General features: G+C 38.1%; 1 protein-coding gene across 2 annotated transcripts in view; it reads right to left on the minus strand.

The window, feature by feature from the left end:
* GRB14 (growth factor receptor bound protein 14) overlaps window positions 1-8,453 on the minus strand; it is a 126,431-nt gene extending 117,978 nt beyond the window's left edge. Inside the window, exons 1-2 of one of the 2 annotated variants that reach the window (XM_087435307.1) lie at window positions 8,156-8,453; window positions 6,754-6,886 (exon numbers count right to left, since the gene is read on the minus strand). In XM_087435307.1, coding sequence (XP_087291433.1) covers window positions 6,754-6,886; window positions 8,156-8,346 — 324 coding nt within the window. In that variant the 5' untranslated portion in view covers window positions 8,347-8,453. The remainder of the gene's footprint in view (window positions 1-6,753; window positions 6,887-8,155) is intronic. The other variant, XM_014785889.2, reaches the window with a different exon arrangement.
* Window positions 8,454-19,609: the final 11,156 nt, after the last annotated feature.

The raw sequence follows: 19,609 nt of genomic DNA on the forward strand, positions 1-19,609 counted from the left end.
TTTTGGAATAGATAGAAGCATTTGTAAACTACTTAAGGATATTAATCCTCCCTTTTGTGTTTATTTTCTCTGTGGCTTTCAAAAATACTAAATGAAGGGAACCAAAGGGAAGGACAAGAAGTAAAGGATGCTCCCCCTATATCAGCTCTCCCCTTTCTCTTCTAAATTGATTCTGAAAGCTTCCCTTCTGCTCCCTTGGCAGACTTGTCACCATTTCCTAGGTTCTCCAGTGAGCTATCCCTTATCTAGAACACCAAAAGGACAATTCCCCAGTCTTCTATCCCCGCTCAAATACACATCAGTGTATACTTATACAATGGAATTTTTTACTATTCCATATAAGCTGACATGTTTCAAAGCAACATCCATAAGACTGCAGAAAGCTTTTTTATATTAAGATCCACATTTATACTGAACCATGAATGACTCCAATTTTCCTTCTCTTGATAGAACATAATATATGCCCCTAGAGAAAAACAAACCAGAAGCTGAGCTTTTAAAGAAGTGAAAAACAAAACCCATATTGCAGATCAACGTTGGACTGCAAATGTACCCTGCAAATTAACCAAAAATTAGAGTCAACCTTCAAACTGGAAATAAAACCTTGACAAGCAGGAGATCTGCCAGGGGATTTAAGTTCTAAAATAGGAAGAGACAGCTGTCTTTTGTCACAAATGAAGGTAACTAGCACAAAGTAGGGAGGATCATGAGTTGGATGCTCCTGTCATCAGAGGCTAAGAGACCTCACTAAGATGTAAGCTCCCAACAATGGCTAAGGAAGATGACCATCACTGAAGGGTGGCATCAACTGAAACCACTGTCAAATAAATATGCTTCAAGTTAATTAAGTGAAATGAGGCAAAGGAATTGGACGCTGTGAACTGTCTAGGCTAAGTCAGTCAAACTAATCGGTGGATCACCATTTATCATATGTATATAATAAGAATTTGTTTTTGCGTCCACTGTGGTTTTTTTTTGAGATCTTTTTTCCTGGGGCACTAGTTGTCCATTGTTTCCTCCCCATCACCACACACCATACCTACCAAACCTGCACTTCCTGCTCACAGACTCTGTTCCCACAACCCTTGCTGAGTGAGTAGTAGTCCAGGTCCCTGTATCCCCTGGGCCACAGCTGACTGAACGAGAGCTGGACACACTGGGTTAACAGCTCTCTCCAGATATAGACTCTAGTTAGTTACCAAGTGCTAAACCACTAACAGGAGTAAGTATTTATTCCAATAGGGACGGCCATTTGGAGCCACATCCGCTGACGCACAATCAAGACAAGCAAGACTGCAGAGAGATGTCGGAGAATGAAATGGATTTATAAGGAAAAGCAGAGACTATGTGCTATGCTTGTGGGAGAACAAAAGAGAGAGAACGGAGAAAGTGGCTGCCTTGATTTTTGCTGACTTTCTAATTCCTGATTCCAGTCTCTCATGAGATCAATGAACTTTTGGCCTTCAGGTACTGTAACATAACCTTTCAGGCTAGTTCATGTGAGGTTCTATTTCCTCCAAACAATCAATACCTGGATAAAATACCAACTAAAGTCCATTTGTACTATTCCTACCTTTTCTCAGCTAAATGAAACTGTCCACAGTTTTGAAAAGTCAGATTGCCCCAGAGTCTTGAAAGCAGCAGAAAATAAGAGTATCCTGATTCTGTACGTATGTCAAAGAGAAAAAAAAGGGAGGTCAAATTCCTACACGCTTCTCCAGGACATTATTATTCAGTGGGTTTTGCAAGAGGCTCGAGTATCTACGGTTTTAACAGACATCCCTGCTGATTCTGAAGAAGGTGGTTAGTGACTACACCTTGAGAAGCACTGCTCTAAAGCCTGCTTCAATATTGCTACAAAGATCTGTCCTTTCAAATTCCTCCCAAGAAAAATGATATTCATCAAGTGCCAACATTCAAAAGTAGCAAATTGCTATTGGAAAGACACATTTGTTTGAAACCCTAATGGGAGCAAGTATTGTTTCTATCATTCTTTCTGCATATATATGATATTGTCGTTTCGTTTCACATTAAATAGGATTTTGTAAAATGGCCTGGGGGACTTAAATGCAACTTACCATGCTGTTTCCATCTGAAAATGAATTTAAATTTCCAAAGAGCTGATTTAAAGACTTTTGAAATATAGTCAGTTTATAATTTGAGGATTTCATGTATCATTCCAGCTGAGAAAATCTGATTATGGATGGTTTTAAATGATACCAAGGAATTATTGTTATTTCTCTTACAGAATAATGGCATTTTGGTGATATAAGGAAATGTATTTTTCAGAGATGCATACAAAACTAGGTACGAATTCAATTACAGGAGGCCTAGGATCTATTTCAAAATACTTCAACAAAGACAATAAAAATTTCAAAAAGGAATAGATGAAGTAAATGAGACAAAATCTTGATATTTGCTGAATCTGGAAAATGAGAACATGGGGGTATAGCTTATTGCTTTCTACTTCTGTGGATATTAGAGAAATGAGTATATGAGAGTTCGGTTAGTGTAGCAGCCACACAAAATTCCCATACAAACTGGGATAATTACTGAGATCACAAAGGAATGACATCAGAGGCCCTTTAATTTGGGGACAGGGATGAACTTATCTTTTGATAGTCCCTGATAATATAAGAGGAAAACAAAATAAAGGTCGAGCATGTGGAAAACTAATTTCTTAATTATTTGAAAGATATCTTTTAATTTTTCTGAGATACACAAAAAGACTTAATTCAACACAGAATAGACCAGAAACAGCATGGTGAGGGACAAAGCACCTTCAGACAGGATATTCTTTTTGATCTCCCTTTATTTAAACTGTGGAAGCATGGGCAAATCACTTTTGGTTTTTGCACTTTTTTAAAAATCTTAAAACGTGGATGACAGACCCACTTCCTGGCATTCTTGTGACTGTGAACTGTAAACTACACACACAACCTGGTTATGAATACTAGTAAATCTTATTTGGTGCTTAGCCAATTATTTGATAGATTTTTTTATATCAATTTTAGGGAGAAGATGGAGAAGAAAACTAGAGGAAAAAACATGAAGAGAGTTATATTTGAGGGAGGGAAAAAAAAGAGGAATTCAGGTCCTTAGGTAAATATTAATAAATGGCATTTGTCACTCCTGCTCTTGTATTTTGGACAGTTATAACTAACAACACTGGTACAAGTTTATTATCGTACTACCCTAACAGTTCTCGATTTCTGTGGAAATTTTACCTTCCTAAGAAAAGACTGTCAGAGCAGCAAGAAATCCAGATTTCAGGACCTAGCTGTGCCACTATCAGCCATATAGCATTTCTTAACCTCAATCTACTCATCTGTAAAAGAAGAGCATTCGACTAGATGGTCTCAAAGATCTCTTCCAGCTGGAACATTCCACGACAGTTTTTCATAGGCGTCTTATTGTCTTTAAAATCTTCAGAGGCTTTATTGTGAATTAGTTATACTGCATAGTCCTGGAAAGCAATTAACCAGAGCTACTACACAAGCTGAGCCCAAGCACAAGAATGACCTGGGGGTAGACAAACTTGAGACAAGAACTGATTCTTCAGCAAGGGCTAAACATCTCTTACTCTTTGCTTTTCTTCAAATGATAAGCACTAAGGGATGATTTCCTGGTAAATTTCAATCAGACATAGAAAAAAAAAAGGAGAGACATAAATTCATAAGTCACTTTTAATACAAAATTTAAATCGCACATAACTTATCTAGACCATGTATATAAAGGAAGGTACACTTTAAATCTGCTTTATTGGTAAACACAAAGAAATATGCCTAGGAAATGTATCTGGACAGTATTATAAAAAGACGGAGAGGGAATAAAGAATCCAGATTCTATCTCATTCTAACTCTTATTTTAAAATAAAAATACTGTAAGCCTACAGTATTGTATACTTTGAGACATTTTATTTGCAAAAAGAGATAAAGCATATCCTATTTGTGGCTTCAATGCACTTTTCCACTCATGCATTATGGAGGCATCCCAAATTGTAAAAAAATATTTATGGCCTGTAAAATGATTTTTGACCGTGGTTTGAAAGGCCACATGAAATTTAACATTTCTAGTCTGGATTCTTTCAAACTTTCTGGTCACTTATTTGTAAATAACAAGTGCAATTCTTCACTTTTTCTATGGGGAGAAAAGAATTGCTAAAATGACTGGAATGGTTAAACAAAACAAATGAAACAGAGAATATAAAGAAAAGAGACATCGTCTCCTATAATATTTCAACCATAAATAATAGTCAATAGAAAACTATCACATACAGTCATTTACATCATCTCAACCGAAAGTCAGAGATAATTGGGCCAGAAATACCACCTTGTAAAAGGGTAATCTGTGTCACAAAAATAATGGAGCTCGGGGAAATTACTGACATAGAGTCACCTGATCCCAAAACCTCACTCACTCCAAAGAACTAAGCGTATACAAAGGAATAAAAACAAAGGGTCAGTTCTAAATGCAAAGTCTAGGTGGGGAAAAGGAAACATACAAGAATGTGAAAAGGAACCTTCCTCTTCCCCAACTTGGGGAAATCTTTCTCTTCATAGAGATCCCAACCCTTCAGCCAAGGAAGAGATCAGCAGAAGGTGGGAACACCCCTCTGGGACTAGTCTCCAGGACTCAGACCAGAACTCTCTGCTCATGAAACAGCACAGCTGTCTGTGTGGGTGCAGTGTGCTCTCTGAGAAGGTCACCGTGGAAGCTGGACACAGGGCCAGAGCAGGAAACCAGCCGGAGTCAATAGTAACATAGCACCCTTTTCCCATTTTTCCATTTTGCTAAGCCTGACCAGAAGAAATGTTATCAATCCCCAAGATAAGATGTCTTACTCTAGGATGATGACTCTCCACACTTAGGGCACACCCTGACACCTCTACCCACGCTCTCTTTTTTCTCCCTTTATTAATGTAAGCATAAAACACTTATTCTCTCTCTATTCGAAACAAACCCTGCCCCATGGACACATCTCTTAGAGAGAGGCATTCTCCCAGTGTTCATTCATGAAATTAAAGTGAGAGAAAGCCCAGACCTCTCTCCGTCTACTTCCCTTCCTCTGTTCAAATCCTAGCCCTTAACTCAACCCCTAATCAAAGCCCCACCTTGGTGAACACGTTGGCTGGCATGTTTGCGTAGGTCAGTACCTCAGACACTAGGATGGTGCAAGGAACATAGCAGCCCCCTCCTAAATAGAGAAATTATCTATTCAATTCCCCAGATGACTATTAAGTCATCATCAGACATTGCCTTTTCCCATTCTGGATCATACGGACAATCCAGAATCAATTTTTTCCACCACCATGGCACACAGTCAAATCTTTCATCTGTATTCCCATCTTATATCCTAACCCAAAAGCCAAGCTCTTCAAAGGCCCAGACATTTCAGAAGGCCTGTTTTTCCCTTGGGCTCTGACTTTAAACCTCACCCTGATAATACAGCTCTCAAGAGAGTCCCTTCCTTGTTCATCTCCCCATCCAAAGTCAGAATCCGGCTCACTTAAGGACTTGGCTCCCCCGTCAAAGACTCTAATTCAGAGCACACCTCTGCTCTTGGAATATTTACTCCCACTTTCTCCAATCCTTATGCAAAAGCACATGCACCAATCAAACTTGACCAGCACTCCCCCCGAAAAAAAGTATATATGCCTTGTTATACCAGACTTCCGTCAAAACACCATATTCCATGGAATGTTTTCCTACTGTCTCTATTATTATTGCTGTAGGTTATTAGGAATTCATCTCTTCCCTAGGGTATTTTCTCCATTCCCCAAACTACAAACACACATTATTGAACCCATCACAGGTAGTAAAAGTGTAGAAAAAAGGAAAGAGAACAATAGATGGGGGAAAATGATCAACTGTCTTCTCTCTGTTCACTATCCCTCTCCTCACTGCAAGCATCTGACTGTTTCAATTTATTGCTTCTACCCTTGCAAGAACAAGGTACATTTTGCCTAGTAAAGCCTCTCTTTGTTTTGCTGATTCAAAACTGGGAGGAAGTATGTTAAGAAGAGATGGGATTATTCTAGGATACACTAATTTTTTCTTTCACAAAATGTATAATCATGATATATCTCCCCATAGTTGCTTGGGTCTTGAAATCTAATATTCTTAAGTCAGTCTCAAACTAGAAACTTGAAAAGAAAGGAAATCATAAAAAGAAAGTCCATCTTCTAATCATCACTTACAAGTCATCTGCCTTCTGCGGGCAGAAGCCTCCAAACAGAAGAATTCATTGAAATGAGGAAGACATGTCGAGTCCTAAACTCCAATTACCTTTTGCCACAGATTTACTATATCACTTTCCTTTGGTAAATGAGGTTGGCTTGGGTTGAAAATGTGAAAGATTAAAGAAGGTATTAAAGGAGTCAGCCAATACCACCCCAAAACCACTGCCCCCCTTTCCAATGTCTGACTTAAAATTGATAATCTGTTATCACATATACCTCTCCCATCTATGCTGTGAATAATAATAGCTCCCAGACTCTGTAGTTCACATATATTCTTTCATTTAACCCATCCCAAAAGCCTGACAAGTAAGTTTTAACATTCCCATTATACAGCTATGAAAACTGAGGCCCTCAAGGAAAATAATGCCAAAGTGCTATATCAGTCAATAGAGTTATTTAAAATAGGCCATGCTAATCCTTTGTTAACATTGTAAGTTACTGAATATCTTTAAAGGCCGTACAGATTTAGAACTCCAAAGATCTTTGAAGTAGAAAATTTTTAAATGCATACCTGTTTTTTCCTTGAATTTGCTTTGGGAAACAGGCCTGCTGACAACACAGATGTAAATGGAGAACAGCATAGCTCAGGAAAAGGGTTTGGAATAGATGGCATTTCCAGAACATCAAGATCTTTCTTTTTTCTCCTACACCAAGAGAACATAGGATGTAATTTACATAAAACAGAATGTAAAATATAATTGCTGTCAAGATTAAAAAGTTAAGGCCAACATGTACCACTCCATGACAACACTAATATTATATAAAGTATACAGCAAAGCTAAGTGATGTACTTTCCATGGGTCAAAATAAAACATGTTAATTGATATAAATCAACCTTCTATAGTATGCCTACAGTTGTTTTTTGGGGGGTGGGGGCGTTAAAAAAAAATCACCAGGCATGGAAACCCCATTTCGAGCACTTTTGATAATTTTCCTGAAGCCAAAATACACACTATATGATTATTGATGCAAAAATCATCCAGAGGCGTTAGACATTGTTATGTATCCATTAAATTGAAAAAGTCTGCAAACATTTTTTGAATTTATCCCTATGCTATTTTACTAATCACTTTTGGAAGTTATGGTTTATTAATTATAACTGTGGTTCATTTCACTTCAAACTTCATTCACAATGTTGCCCACACACAGTCTGTTGATTTTTCAAGTGCTTATAGATACTAAACCGCAAGGCAGTGTTTTTGAGGAGGTAAGTGAATAGAACTTGCTAGTATAAATGTACTCCAGTCCACTGCAGAGTAATTTTAACTTCAGTGAAGTTGAAGCACTTTGAAAATCTGAAAAAAAAAAAGTACCATTTCAATGTATGAATATAAAGGACTATAGATTTTTGTATTGTTGCAGCCTTTTTCTTTCCTGAAGTATGTGCATAATTGTGAACCCTAAAGGCACTTAGTGCTGAATGCTATGGAGATGGGAAAACCTTTTAAAGCCTCTATTCTTTCCTGCTGAACAGCAAGACTGCTCAAATGTCAATCTGTGCTTTGCCTCTCCAGGGTCGCTGTAAGACTCTATGTGGGAGGCGAACTCATTTATGCTACAATTTTTTAAATACATAAAATAAAAAGGATTGTTTATTTTTTTTAATGCAGGGCCACGAAAAAATAAGGAAGGGGGGTGGTCAGCCTGGAGCTTGGACTCCTGGTTCACACCGATGGGCAGAGGCGAGAGAGACTGGGAGCTCTCAATGAAACGGTGATGCTATTTATAAGGCACTGGGAGATCGCAATGTCCTGCTGATCCAGTAGGAGCCAACTCAAAGGGAATTGTCTTCAGAGACTTTCACAAACTTGGCCCAGCTCTGGGCACATGGCTCACCCCCTAGGACCGCCTCCTCACCCCCTCGCCGGCTGCCAACCCAGGACACTCCCCCGCGCCCTCCGAGGGCTGCCTACCTGTCTGCAGCACAGCCGCGGGGCCCGTCCGGTGGGGGCAGGAGCGCCCGCGCGTGCAGCCAGGGTGCTGGCGCCAGGTCGCGGGCGTCGCCCCTCCCCTGGGCAGCGCCGCACACCTGGGCGGCCAGCGGCGGGTCCCGGGCAGCCGCCCTCCCCGCGGCGCTCTGCCCATCTTGCAGGGAAGTGGTCATTGTCGCCGGCCGGGGGGCTCGGGCGTCATGGGCGACCCGGCGCGGGGGGAGAAGAGGGTCGGGCGGCGGGAGGCGACGTGCCCGCTCGGCAGCCCGAGCGCGCTGCAGGTGCGGTGGCCTCGCCGCCTGCGCTCCGGGCCCGTGCGGCTCCGACGCGCGGCCGAGCAGTCGGCGAGGCGGCGGGGGAGGGGAGGGGGCGGAGGAGGAGGGTGGGGAGAGGGGAGGAGCGGCCGGTGGGGGGGGGCCGCGGGGGGCGGGGGAGGCGGGGAGGGGGCGGGGAGGGCGCCCAGCGCCGGGCCGGCTCCGCGCGGGGTCCGGGGCGCTGGCGTCCGGCCCGCGCCGGGTACTCGGCTGCCGGCACCCAAGGCCCGGGCCGCCGCCTCCCCAGGTGGGCGCCCGAGCGCGAGGCTGAGCCCAGGGGCGGGGCGGGGCGGGCCCGCGCCGCTGGAGGCGGGGACCCATGTGAGCCGGCGCTCCCGCTGGGCTTGCCTGGGGGCCTCAGGCGGGGCCGGGGGGTCTGGGCACCGCTGACCCCCAGACCCTTCTCTTCTTCCTGCTCTGCGATCTGAGATCACCTAAGCCGTCGCCGGGCCGCCATGACAGGCCCCACCGTGCCAGGAGACCAGGGGGCCAGGGGGCCAGGGGGCCAGGGGGTTAGGTTTGCCCCAGTGCTTCCCCTACGTGCCTCCTCTTCCTTCCACTCCGCAGCCCAAGACCGGGGTTGGGGAGAAAGGGGTGGATGAAGGAGCGGAGAGTACAGTCTGTAAAGAAAACTCCTGAGATGTGTGAGAATTCTCAGTAAGGCATGAGTAAACCTGAAGGTGTCTTGGGAATTAGAAAAATTATTAATTTTCTTTTCATAAGAGCAGCTCTCATTTAATGAGTCCCCACTCTGCCTTGTCCTATTCCACCCTCACAACAGCATCATAAATTACGGCAGATGTTTACCCCACTTTACAGATCAGGAAATTGGGGCTCGAAGCCATCTGCTACCTTGCACAACACAGCACTAATAATTGGTGTAGTCAAGCTTCCAACCCGGAAGATTACTTCTCAAAAACCCAGAATATTGGAAATAGAAATTACATTATGCACACCCTCCGAGATGCAGCAACCCTACTCTGAAATTGAGGGTGATACTCGTTTCTGCTCCTCCTGAAAGTGCCCTCATCCCAGTGCACTGTTGAGGATTTCCAAATGTTTTACATACTCTTTGTGCTTTGACCAAATTAGGTAACATCTGTCCCTGGCATCTGTTTCACCAGGTTTTCTTAACCTCCACAACCTCTGCCCAGGGAAAGGCAAACATTGCCTCCTGAAGAAACCCCCTCCTCCGTATCCGTGCGTCCCCCCAACCCCCATGGCACCAACCACTGCTGACACCCAGGGGTCGCTAACTCCTAGCCTGTAGGAAACGTGGAGTACTCCATGGAGGCAGAAAAATCTTTTGAGTCAAAGAGCTTACAAAATCCAAGTTCTTCGTTTTCCTAATATCAAAATTAAGACCCAGTAAAGAGCAGTACTGGTCTGGCTCACACGGTGGTTGTGGTCTCCAGGACGCTTTATACAATGCAGTGAGTGGCCAAGCCAGGACAAAATGGTAGTTCTTCTGAAGGAGATTAATAGTTAATTACAATTATTATAATTAAATTAAATTAATAATAGTAATCATGATAATAGCTAACATGAATTGATTCTGTGTGCGAGGCAAAGCCCTCATTCACAACCAATTCCATGAATTAGGGTCTGGATTCTATGAGCGGGTTTTAAGCGAGTTTCATGTAAAAGCACACAGATATATTGAGGTCATTCCAGCAAAATCAAAAAGAGGTATGTATTTGCAGATAACTTGAACTAAAGACGTAAAGAAAGAGAAATTTTCTTTTTCTTCTTCTCCTTCATCATCCCTATTTTCATCCAAAACTCTTGCAGGCAGCCATTTCCTCTCTCTAAAAATGATATAATTTGAGCATTCTAACAGAAGGGTGAATCAATAGCTGAAGTTTGTTCCCTCCCTACTGCCAACAACTCTCTCTCTCTCTCACACACACACACACACACACACACACACACACACGCAGAGCAGAATGTCTTTTTTGTTGGAGAAAAAGATAGGTGGAAACTGTGTATATCTTCGCAATCTCTGGAAATACTGTTTCCCAACAGTGTATCCTGCTCCACTTACCAGCATAAATGTTTAACCTCAAGAAAGAGTATCCATTGGTTGGAATGAGATCTCAATTGTGTCTCCCCTCTCCAGGCATTTTCTCATTTAGTGAAAATCCAGCGAGTCTCCATTTGCAGGCTTTATGCACCTCTTCCAACCCCCATGGGTAAAAATTATAATACCTGCATCATCCAGGGCAAAAATGAAAAGAACAAGCCCCTGAGGAATGAGAACCTAAATAGTTTTGTCTTGTGGATTGACGTTAAATATTGCATTTACTCCCAGATACCTAGAGGATCTGTAGCAAGAATTATTAGAATCGGCTCATTCACATTTTTGAAGCAAGCCAACAAAAGAACTAGTTTTTGTATCCAAGAGTTTTACAAAAAAATGATTCTAAATAAAGAAGTATGCAATATAAAAGGTACAGAATACTATCAGACCTGGTATAGCCTAAGAGAATACAGAGGCATTTTTCTATCAAAAGGGAAGTTATAAAGGGAGATTCTCCTTCCCATAACTGACAAAGATTTCTGAAACAGTAAGGTAGATATCTTGGTACCAAAGAGCGAGCGGGTGCTCCGCTGTATGGCTGTTGTCCCTCTTGACTTGAGCCTGTAAAATTACAAAGGAAGCAGTTGTCTCCTGGCCCCTCCCCCACTGTGCACTTGTTCTGCCCCTTTGCACCTCCCTTTCCTGTCCCTCCCCAGGGATCCTAGCCTTCCTCCCCCTCAAGGAGAATTCGTCTCCTTGCTTTACTCTCTCCTTTTCTCATCAAATCAAATTTCTTAACCCTTTATATTGGGAAAGATACACATACAGACAAGAAGTTCACAAACAAAATTGTATGATGACTTATCACAAGGAAAACATTGATGTCGGGTCATGAAATATCGCTGTCAGTCCTCCAAAACCCCCCTTCCAATCCAGATTTTCAAAATAATCAACTCATAGTTTAACCTGAAGTATCCAACCCTAAGCACAAGGGAGTATGTTGTCTGGTTTTGACCTTTATATGAATGGGCTCACACAGCATGACCCTTTTGTGCTTGACTTGGGTCCCTTAACATATTTTTTATCATATTCTTCCATGCTTTTACAAGTAGCTGTAGCCCTTTCATTCTTCTGTTGTATGGAAATAGCACAATTTATTTATCCATTCTACTGCTGATAAACTTCTGGGCCATTTCCAGCTTTTGACTATCATTAATACTGCTGCGCTGAATGTTTTGTACACTTCTGGTGCCCATGTACATGCATTTCTGGATGGTATATATGCAGGAGTGGCATTGTGAGGTCATGCTATGTGTATCTTCAGCTCTAATAGATACTGCCAGTTTCTCAAAATAACTGTACCAATTTTCACTGCTACCAGCAATGCGTATGTTTCCCCAGTTCTTCACGATCTTGACAATTGGAATATTATTAGAATTTTCACAATAGACATTCTTGTGAGTGAATAGTGGTATCCCATGGTGGAATTTGACTTTTCTTGATGACTACTGAGACTGAGCGCTTTTGCACGTGATTATTTGCCATTTGGACGTCCTCTTTTGATAAGGACCAATTCAAATCTCTGTTTGAAGATTTTTATGATCACTTTTATGATGGGTTGTCTGTCTTTTTCTTATTCTTTTATAGGAGTTCTTTTTATATTCCAGTTACCAGCTCTTTGTTAGTATGTTTTGTAAGTGTGTATTTTCCCATTTTGTCTTCCATCTTAGCCCACTTAATGGTATCTTTTGAGAAACAGAAGTTCTTCAGTATAATATAGCCAAATTTATCTTATGATTTTATTTTTGTATGCTACTTAGAAATTTTTCTGATATATTCCAGAAATTTATTATTTTGCCTTTCACATTTAAATCTGTGATCCACCCAAGACTGATTTTTATTTTCTTATGGTATGAAGGCATGAAGGTGTGAAGGTATAGAGGTTATGTTTTTTTTCCCATGTAAGTAGGTAATTGTTACAGCCTCATTCGTTGAAGGGATTATCCTTTCCTCACAACTCTGCAATGCCTCTTTTGTCATAGTTCAATTGCCCATCTATCCATGGGTCTTTTCTAGGCTCTCTCTTCTATTCCATTGGTTTATTTATCAATATTTATGCCAATATCACATTGCCTTAATTACTATGATTTATAAAAAGTCTTAATATTCAGTAGAGCAAGGCTTTTCATTTTGTTCTTCTCCAATTTATTAATTTTAGAATTTGCTTCACAAGTACTACAAAGACCTGCTGGGATTTTGATTGGATTGCATTAAATCTGTAAATCAGTTGGGGGAGAATATTTTTAAAAACAATATTCTCAATCCACGAAATTGGTATATCTTTCCATTTGGTTATACCTTTGATTTATTGCAATGATGTTTTATGATTTTCTGCATAGATACTTTACACATATATTGTTAGACGTGTTCTTAGATATTTGATCGTTTTACACTATTTTGGATACTTGTTTTCAATTTGATTTTCTATCATTTGTTGTGATGAGAAACACAACTGATTTCTGTGTATTGATCTTTTTATCCACATAATTACTTTCACGCATTAATTCTAAAAATTTAACTGAATACATTATTAGGTTTTTATATACATGACCACATTATCTATGAATAATGACGGTTTTATTTATGTCTTTCTAATTTTTCTATCTTTTATATCTTCTTCTAGCCTTATTACACTGGTCAGGAATTTGAGTACAATGTTGAGTATAAGTGTTGATAGCACAGATTCTAGTCTTATTCCTGATCTCAAAGGGATAGATATTAAATATAATATTGTCCTATTTTTAACATAGATATCCTTTATCAGATACAGTAGGAAGGTTCCCTCATATTTCTTGTTTGCTAAGAATTTTTATCACAAATGAATACTGAATATTATTAAAAAGTTTTTCTGCATCTACCGAGCTGATTATATGGTTTTCTTCCTTCGTTCTATTGAAGTATTGAATTATGTTGCTTTTTTTAGATGGTAAACTAAACTTACATTCATAGAATAAAACCTACTCATTCTTTTTTATATATTTTTTATGTTTGCTGATATTTTATTTATAATTTTTGCACCTATGTTCATAAATAAAATTGGCCTGTAATTTTCCTTTCTCATAATATTCTTGAGGTGTTGGTATAGAGTTATGATGGCCTCATTAGAGGTGGGGAGTGTTCCCTCACTTTTTCTTTCCCTACAGAGGGTATATAACATTGGTGTTCTTTGTTCCTTAATAGTTGGTACAATTTACTTGTAAAGCCAACTGGTCCTGTGGTTTTGTTTGTAGGAAAGTTTTTAATAAATGACTCAGCATCTTTAATAACTATAGGACTATTCTGAATTCTTATTTCTTCTATTGCCAACTTTGACAAGTAGTATTTTCTAGGAATTTATCTCTTTCATCTAAATTTTCAAATGTTTTAGCAGAAAATTATTCATATTTTCCTCTTAACTTTTTAATACTTGAAGGATTTATTGTGCTGCCCTATTCCTTATTCCTAACATTGGATATTTGTGCCTTCTCTTTTTTCCTTAATTATATTTACCAGAATTTATTAATTTTAAAGTTTTTCAGGAATGACCTTATTGTCTGTTTGTGTTCTATCTTGTTTATTACTATTCTTATCTTTTCTATTTCCTCCCTTCTACTTTCTTTGGTTTTCTTTGTTATTCTCCCCCCAACCCCAAATTTTTGACATAGATGCTTATAGTCCATTGATATTTAGCTTTTCACATTTTCTAATGGTAACATTTATAGACATATATTTTGCTCCAGGTATGACCTTAGCTGTATCCTTCAAGCTTTAATAAGTTGTCTTTTTATTATTATTCAGTTCAAAATATTTTATATTTTCCATTGTGATAGAGATTTTTCTTGCTGTCTTTTTGTTTTGTTCTTTTTTTAAATATAAGTATATGCCCTTGTTGTCACAGAATATATTTATGTGATTTCAGTCCTTTGAAATTTGTTGAAACTTGCCTTATGGCCCAGCATATAGTCAATATTTATAATATTATGCTTGAAAAGAAGGTGTTTTCTGCAGTTGTTGGATTTATTGTTATACATATGTCAATTAAGTCAAATGTGTCAACCATGTCGTTTAAGTTCTCTGTATTTGTACTGATGATTTTTTATTTATTTGTTGTATCATTTCTGGAGAGATGTTATATTAAAATCTCCCACTGATTCTGGATTTTTTATTTTTTTGCTCTATGTGTTATATTGTTGCTTTATATGTTTTAAGGCTATATTTTTAGAGGTTAATTTTTAGTATATTATTTTACAAATTTAGAATTATTATATCTTCTTGGTGAAGCATTTAACATTTTGAGGTGTCCTCCTTTATCTCTAGTAACTTTTCTTCAAGTCTTTGTTTGATGTTAATAAGGTTTGGCTCATATTTTACGGCACATCCTTTTTCCAAACTTTCAGTGTCAACATTTTTTTATCTCTACATTTTGGAAGTGTCTTTTGTAAATGACATATGAATAGGGTTTTTTGCTCATTTGGTTTTTATCAAATCAGACAATCATTGCTTTTAATTGAAGCAATTAAACATTTTCGGTTAAATGTCCCATTAAGTGCTATCTCCTTGTCTAACCATTTCTGTGTTCCTTTTTTCCTTCTTTCTTATCTTCTTTTGGATTATTTTGTATTACTCCATTTTTCCCTTTTGCTTATCCATTTGTCCCATCAGATCCACTTTCCATCATTCTCCACTTTGCCTTGGCCCCCAGGAAGGTCAACTTTATGGGTGACTTCAAAGTGCTTCCTTGCTCTCTGACTTCTGGTTAATTTTGTTCAGTGGAAGGCACCAGCAGGAGATTGAACAGTGGGAAGAATATGAAGTTGAGGTATTTATTCTCTTCTTCCCTATCTGCCAGGTGGCAAAATTGGTCTTCTGCAATGCAATCCACTGCATGTGCAGGTGTTACCTGATCCTCTTCATGTAACCCTAGCGGAATTTCAGGCTCGAAAAACTGCACAAATGTTGATACTCTAGCTACTGCTATTGCTGTGAGTGACAAACCGTTCTTTGTCTATGACCCAGGAGTCTTGTGTCTTCTGCAAGCATCCTTGAAGCTACAGCAGGATAATTTGTCAGTTTGCAAGTTGAGTAAAATCTCAAGCTTTTCACAGTTCTTGCCACAATGGAGTTCTGCACTATCTCCTTTTGTTGTATTTTGTTTGTTTAAACTTGCTCACATCTTTATAAAGAGCTCTTTTATTAAACTGTCTTCAAATTACCCAGCATGAGTGTGCCATCTGTTTCTTGCTTTATTAACTTGGGAGTAATGCACACTTTTATTATTCTTTTAGTGATTATATCAGAGATTACAACATATATCCTCGACTTATCAAAATATATTTATTTAATTTTACCCTCTTTTCAGATAATGCAAAGATCTTAGAACACTTTGTCTCTATTTACCTTCCTCTCAACTTCTATGCCACTGTTTGTATATGAATCTCTGCCTGTGTTCATGTGTATTATATCTCCATAAAGTATCGTTAATATTGTTACACAACATCAATACTCATTTGTTTTTGCTCACGTATTCACCTTTCTGTTGGTCTTCATTCTTTCTGAAGTCATCAAACTTTAATCTACAATTATATGTCTTCTGTTGATGAGTCTGCTGGTGATTAATTCTGTTTTGTTTATCTGAAAATGTCTTTATTTCACCTTCGTTTTTTCTATATATAACAACTATATTGAGATATAGTTCACAAAAATACAATTCATTACTTAAAACGTACAATTCAGTGGCTTTTAGTACATACACAGATTTGTGCAACCAACATTCCAATCAATTTTAGAACATTTTCAGTAGCCCAAAAGGAAGCCCAGACCCATTAGCAATCACTCTCTATTTTACCCCAACCCACACAGACTTCGGTAACCACTAATCTTCTTTCTGTCTCTATAGATTTGCTTATTCTGAATATTTCATATAAAAGAGGTCATACAATATATGGTCTTTTTCACTTGGCATCATTCACTTAGCATAAGTTTTCAAAGTTCATACATTTGTAGCGTGTATCAGTACTTCATTCCTATTTTATTGAGGAATAATGTTCTATTGTATGTATATACATTTTGTTTATCCATTCGTCAGTTAATGGACATTTTGATTTTTTCCCACTTTTTTGGCTATTGTGAAGAGTACCACAATGAATATTTGTGTACAAGTTTTTGTGTAGACATATGTTTTTGTTTCTCTTTGGAACTGCAGAGCCATATGGTAACTCTGTGTTTAATTGTTTTAATTGTATTGCCAGAATATTTTCTAAAGTGTCTACACCACTTTACTTTCCCACCAGCAATGTATAAGAGTTCCAATTTCTCCACATTCTGACTAATACTTGTTATTATCTGTCTTTTGTATATAGCCATTCCAGTGGGTGCCAGATGGTGGCATCTCATTATGGTTTTGATTTGCATTTCCCAGATGGCTAATGATGTTGAACATCTTTTCTTGTGCCTATTGGCCATTCGTATATCTCCTTTAGAGATGTGTCTATTCAGATCCTTTTCTCATTTTGTAACTGGGTGATTTATCTTTTTATTATTGACTTTATCATTGACTTGTAAAAGTTCTTTATGTATTCTTGATGCAAGTCCATTATAAGATTTATGATTTGCAAATATTTTCTCCCATTTGAAGGTTGTCTTTTCACTTTTTTGATGATATCTTTGAATCATAAAGTTTTTAATTTTGATAAAGTCCAATTTACTTTTTTTCTTTTGACACTTGTGCTTTTGGTGTCATATCTAAGAAGGCCAAGGTCACAAAGATATTCTTTTATATTTTCTTCTAAGACTTTTAGAGTTTTAGCCCTTACATTTAAGTCTATGGTACATTTTTTGTATACTATGTGAGAAAAGAGTCCAACTTTTTTCTTTTACATTTGTATATCCAGTTGTCCCAGCATCGTTTACTAAAAAGACTGGTTTTGTTTCCATTGAATTGTCTTGGCATCTTTGTCAAAAGTCTATTGACCGTGAATATGAGGGTTTACTTCTGGACTTTCAATTCTAGTCCGTTGATCTATATGTTTTTCTTATGCCAGTACTACACTATTTTTATTATTGTAAATTTATAGTAAGTTTTGAAATTGGGAATTGTGAGTCCTCCAACTATGTTCTTATTTTTTAAGATTATTTAAGCTATTCTGGGTTCCTTGAATTTCCTCCTGAATTTTAAGATCAGCTTGTCAGTTTCTGCAAAGAAGCCAGCTGAGATGTTTATAAGGATTGCATTGAATCTATGGCTCAATTTGGGGAATATTGTCCTCTTAAAAATATTGCCTTTCAATCCATGAACATAGGCTGTCTTTCCATTCATTTAAGTCTTCTTTGGTTTCTTTCAACAATGTTTGTAGTTTTCAGATTATAAACATGGTACTACTTTTCTTAAATTTATTGCTAAGTACTTTATCTTTTTTATGCTAATGTAAATGGAATTGTCTTAATTTCATTTTTGGATCACTCATTCCTAGTTTATATAAATAAAACTGATTTTTGTATATTGATCTTATATCCTGCAACCTTACCAAACTCATTTATTAGTTCTGATAGTTTTTTTTTAATTTTAGTGAATTCCTTAGGATTTTCTATATACAAGATCATGTCATCTGCAAATAGAGACAATTTTAGTTCTTCTTTTCCAATCTGAATATCTTTTATTTTGTCTTTCTTTTTTTTCTTTTTGCCTAATTGCCCCAGCTAGAACCTCCAGTACAATGTTGAATACAAGTAGTGAGAAAAGATATCCTAGTCTTGTTCCTTATTTTAAGGAGGGAAACATTCAATCTTTCAGCATTAAGTGTGATGTTAGCTATGGGTTTTCATAGATGCCTTTTATCAAGTTGAAAAAGTTAACTTCTATTCCTAGTTTTTTAGTGTTTTCATTATGAAGAAGTGTAGAATATTGTTAAATGTTTTTTTCTGCTCGCCTTCATATTTTAAGGACATTTTATTGTCTATAGAATTCTTGCTTGGCACTACTGTTTTTCAAAGCTTTGAATATATTCTTTGATTGCTCTGGCTTAATTGTTTATACTGAGAAATCAATTCAGTCTAATTGTCATTTATTTTGAAAGTAATTTGACTCCTATCCACCCCCCTTACTCTTAAGGTTTCCTTTTTTCTTGGTTTTCAGTAATTTTACTGAAACCTTTACCTAGGTGAGGATTTCTTTTTATTTATTCCTCTGCCAGTTTGTAAGTGCTCTTGAATCTGTCACATATTATTTTTTGTCCATTTGGAAATGTTTTCAGCCATTATGTCTTCAAATAGTGCTTCTTCCCCTTTCTCTCTTTTCTCCTTTTCTGGGATTCTAATTATACATATCTTAGACCTTATCACTGTGCCCTCCTTGTCTTTTAAACTCTCTCAAATTTTTTATTTCTCCATGCTTTATTCTAGGTATATTTTTCCTGACATATCCTTCTTCAGATGAGTCCAAGATATTAATAAACCCATCCATTCACACATAATTTTGGTTATCCTACTTTTAGTTTCTAAATACCTGCTGAAATTCTCAATCTTGTCTCTTATCTCCTTGAAAATAATAGGTGTTATTTAGAATATGTATCTGATGATGCCAATATTTGAAGACCCTGTGTGTCTCTATTGTCTGCTGTTTCTGCTCTATCTTATTCATGTCTTATTGTCTCTTTGAGCATCTGGTTGTTTACTTTTATTGCTTACTTGACATTGATTTGCAAAATAACTTTTAGAAATAATTGAAGGCCTAGGATGGTGCTAGCTTCCTTTAGAAAGGATTATATTTGATTATATTTGCTTCTGCCTGGTTCCTGGAAGCACTAGCACTCTGCAGTTACCTCATCTGGAGATGACTCAAAGCTGAGATCCAGGTCCTCTAAAGACTAACCTACTTCTGATTTGCCATTACCACTAGAGTACATCATTTTGGTGACCCATCCCAAATAAAGGGGTGTTAACCAGGACTCCTTCTCCACCTTGATAGTGCTCTATTTTCATAGCCCTCACAAGAGTATAAAAAGTTGCTCAGGCCTTCAGCTATCCTCTAGAATTGACAAATGCTTTATTTGATGAAGCCTCTTCATC

Source organism: Ceratotherium simum, chromosome 9 (assembly GCF_057802395.1).
Source record: "Ceratotherium simum simum isolate JZ-2026a chromosome 9, ASM5780239v1, whole genome shotgun sequence".
Lineage (NCBI taxonomy): Eukaryota > Metazoa > Chordata > Mammalia > Perissodactyla > Rhinocerotidae > Ceratotherium > Ceratotherium simum.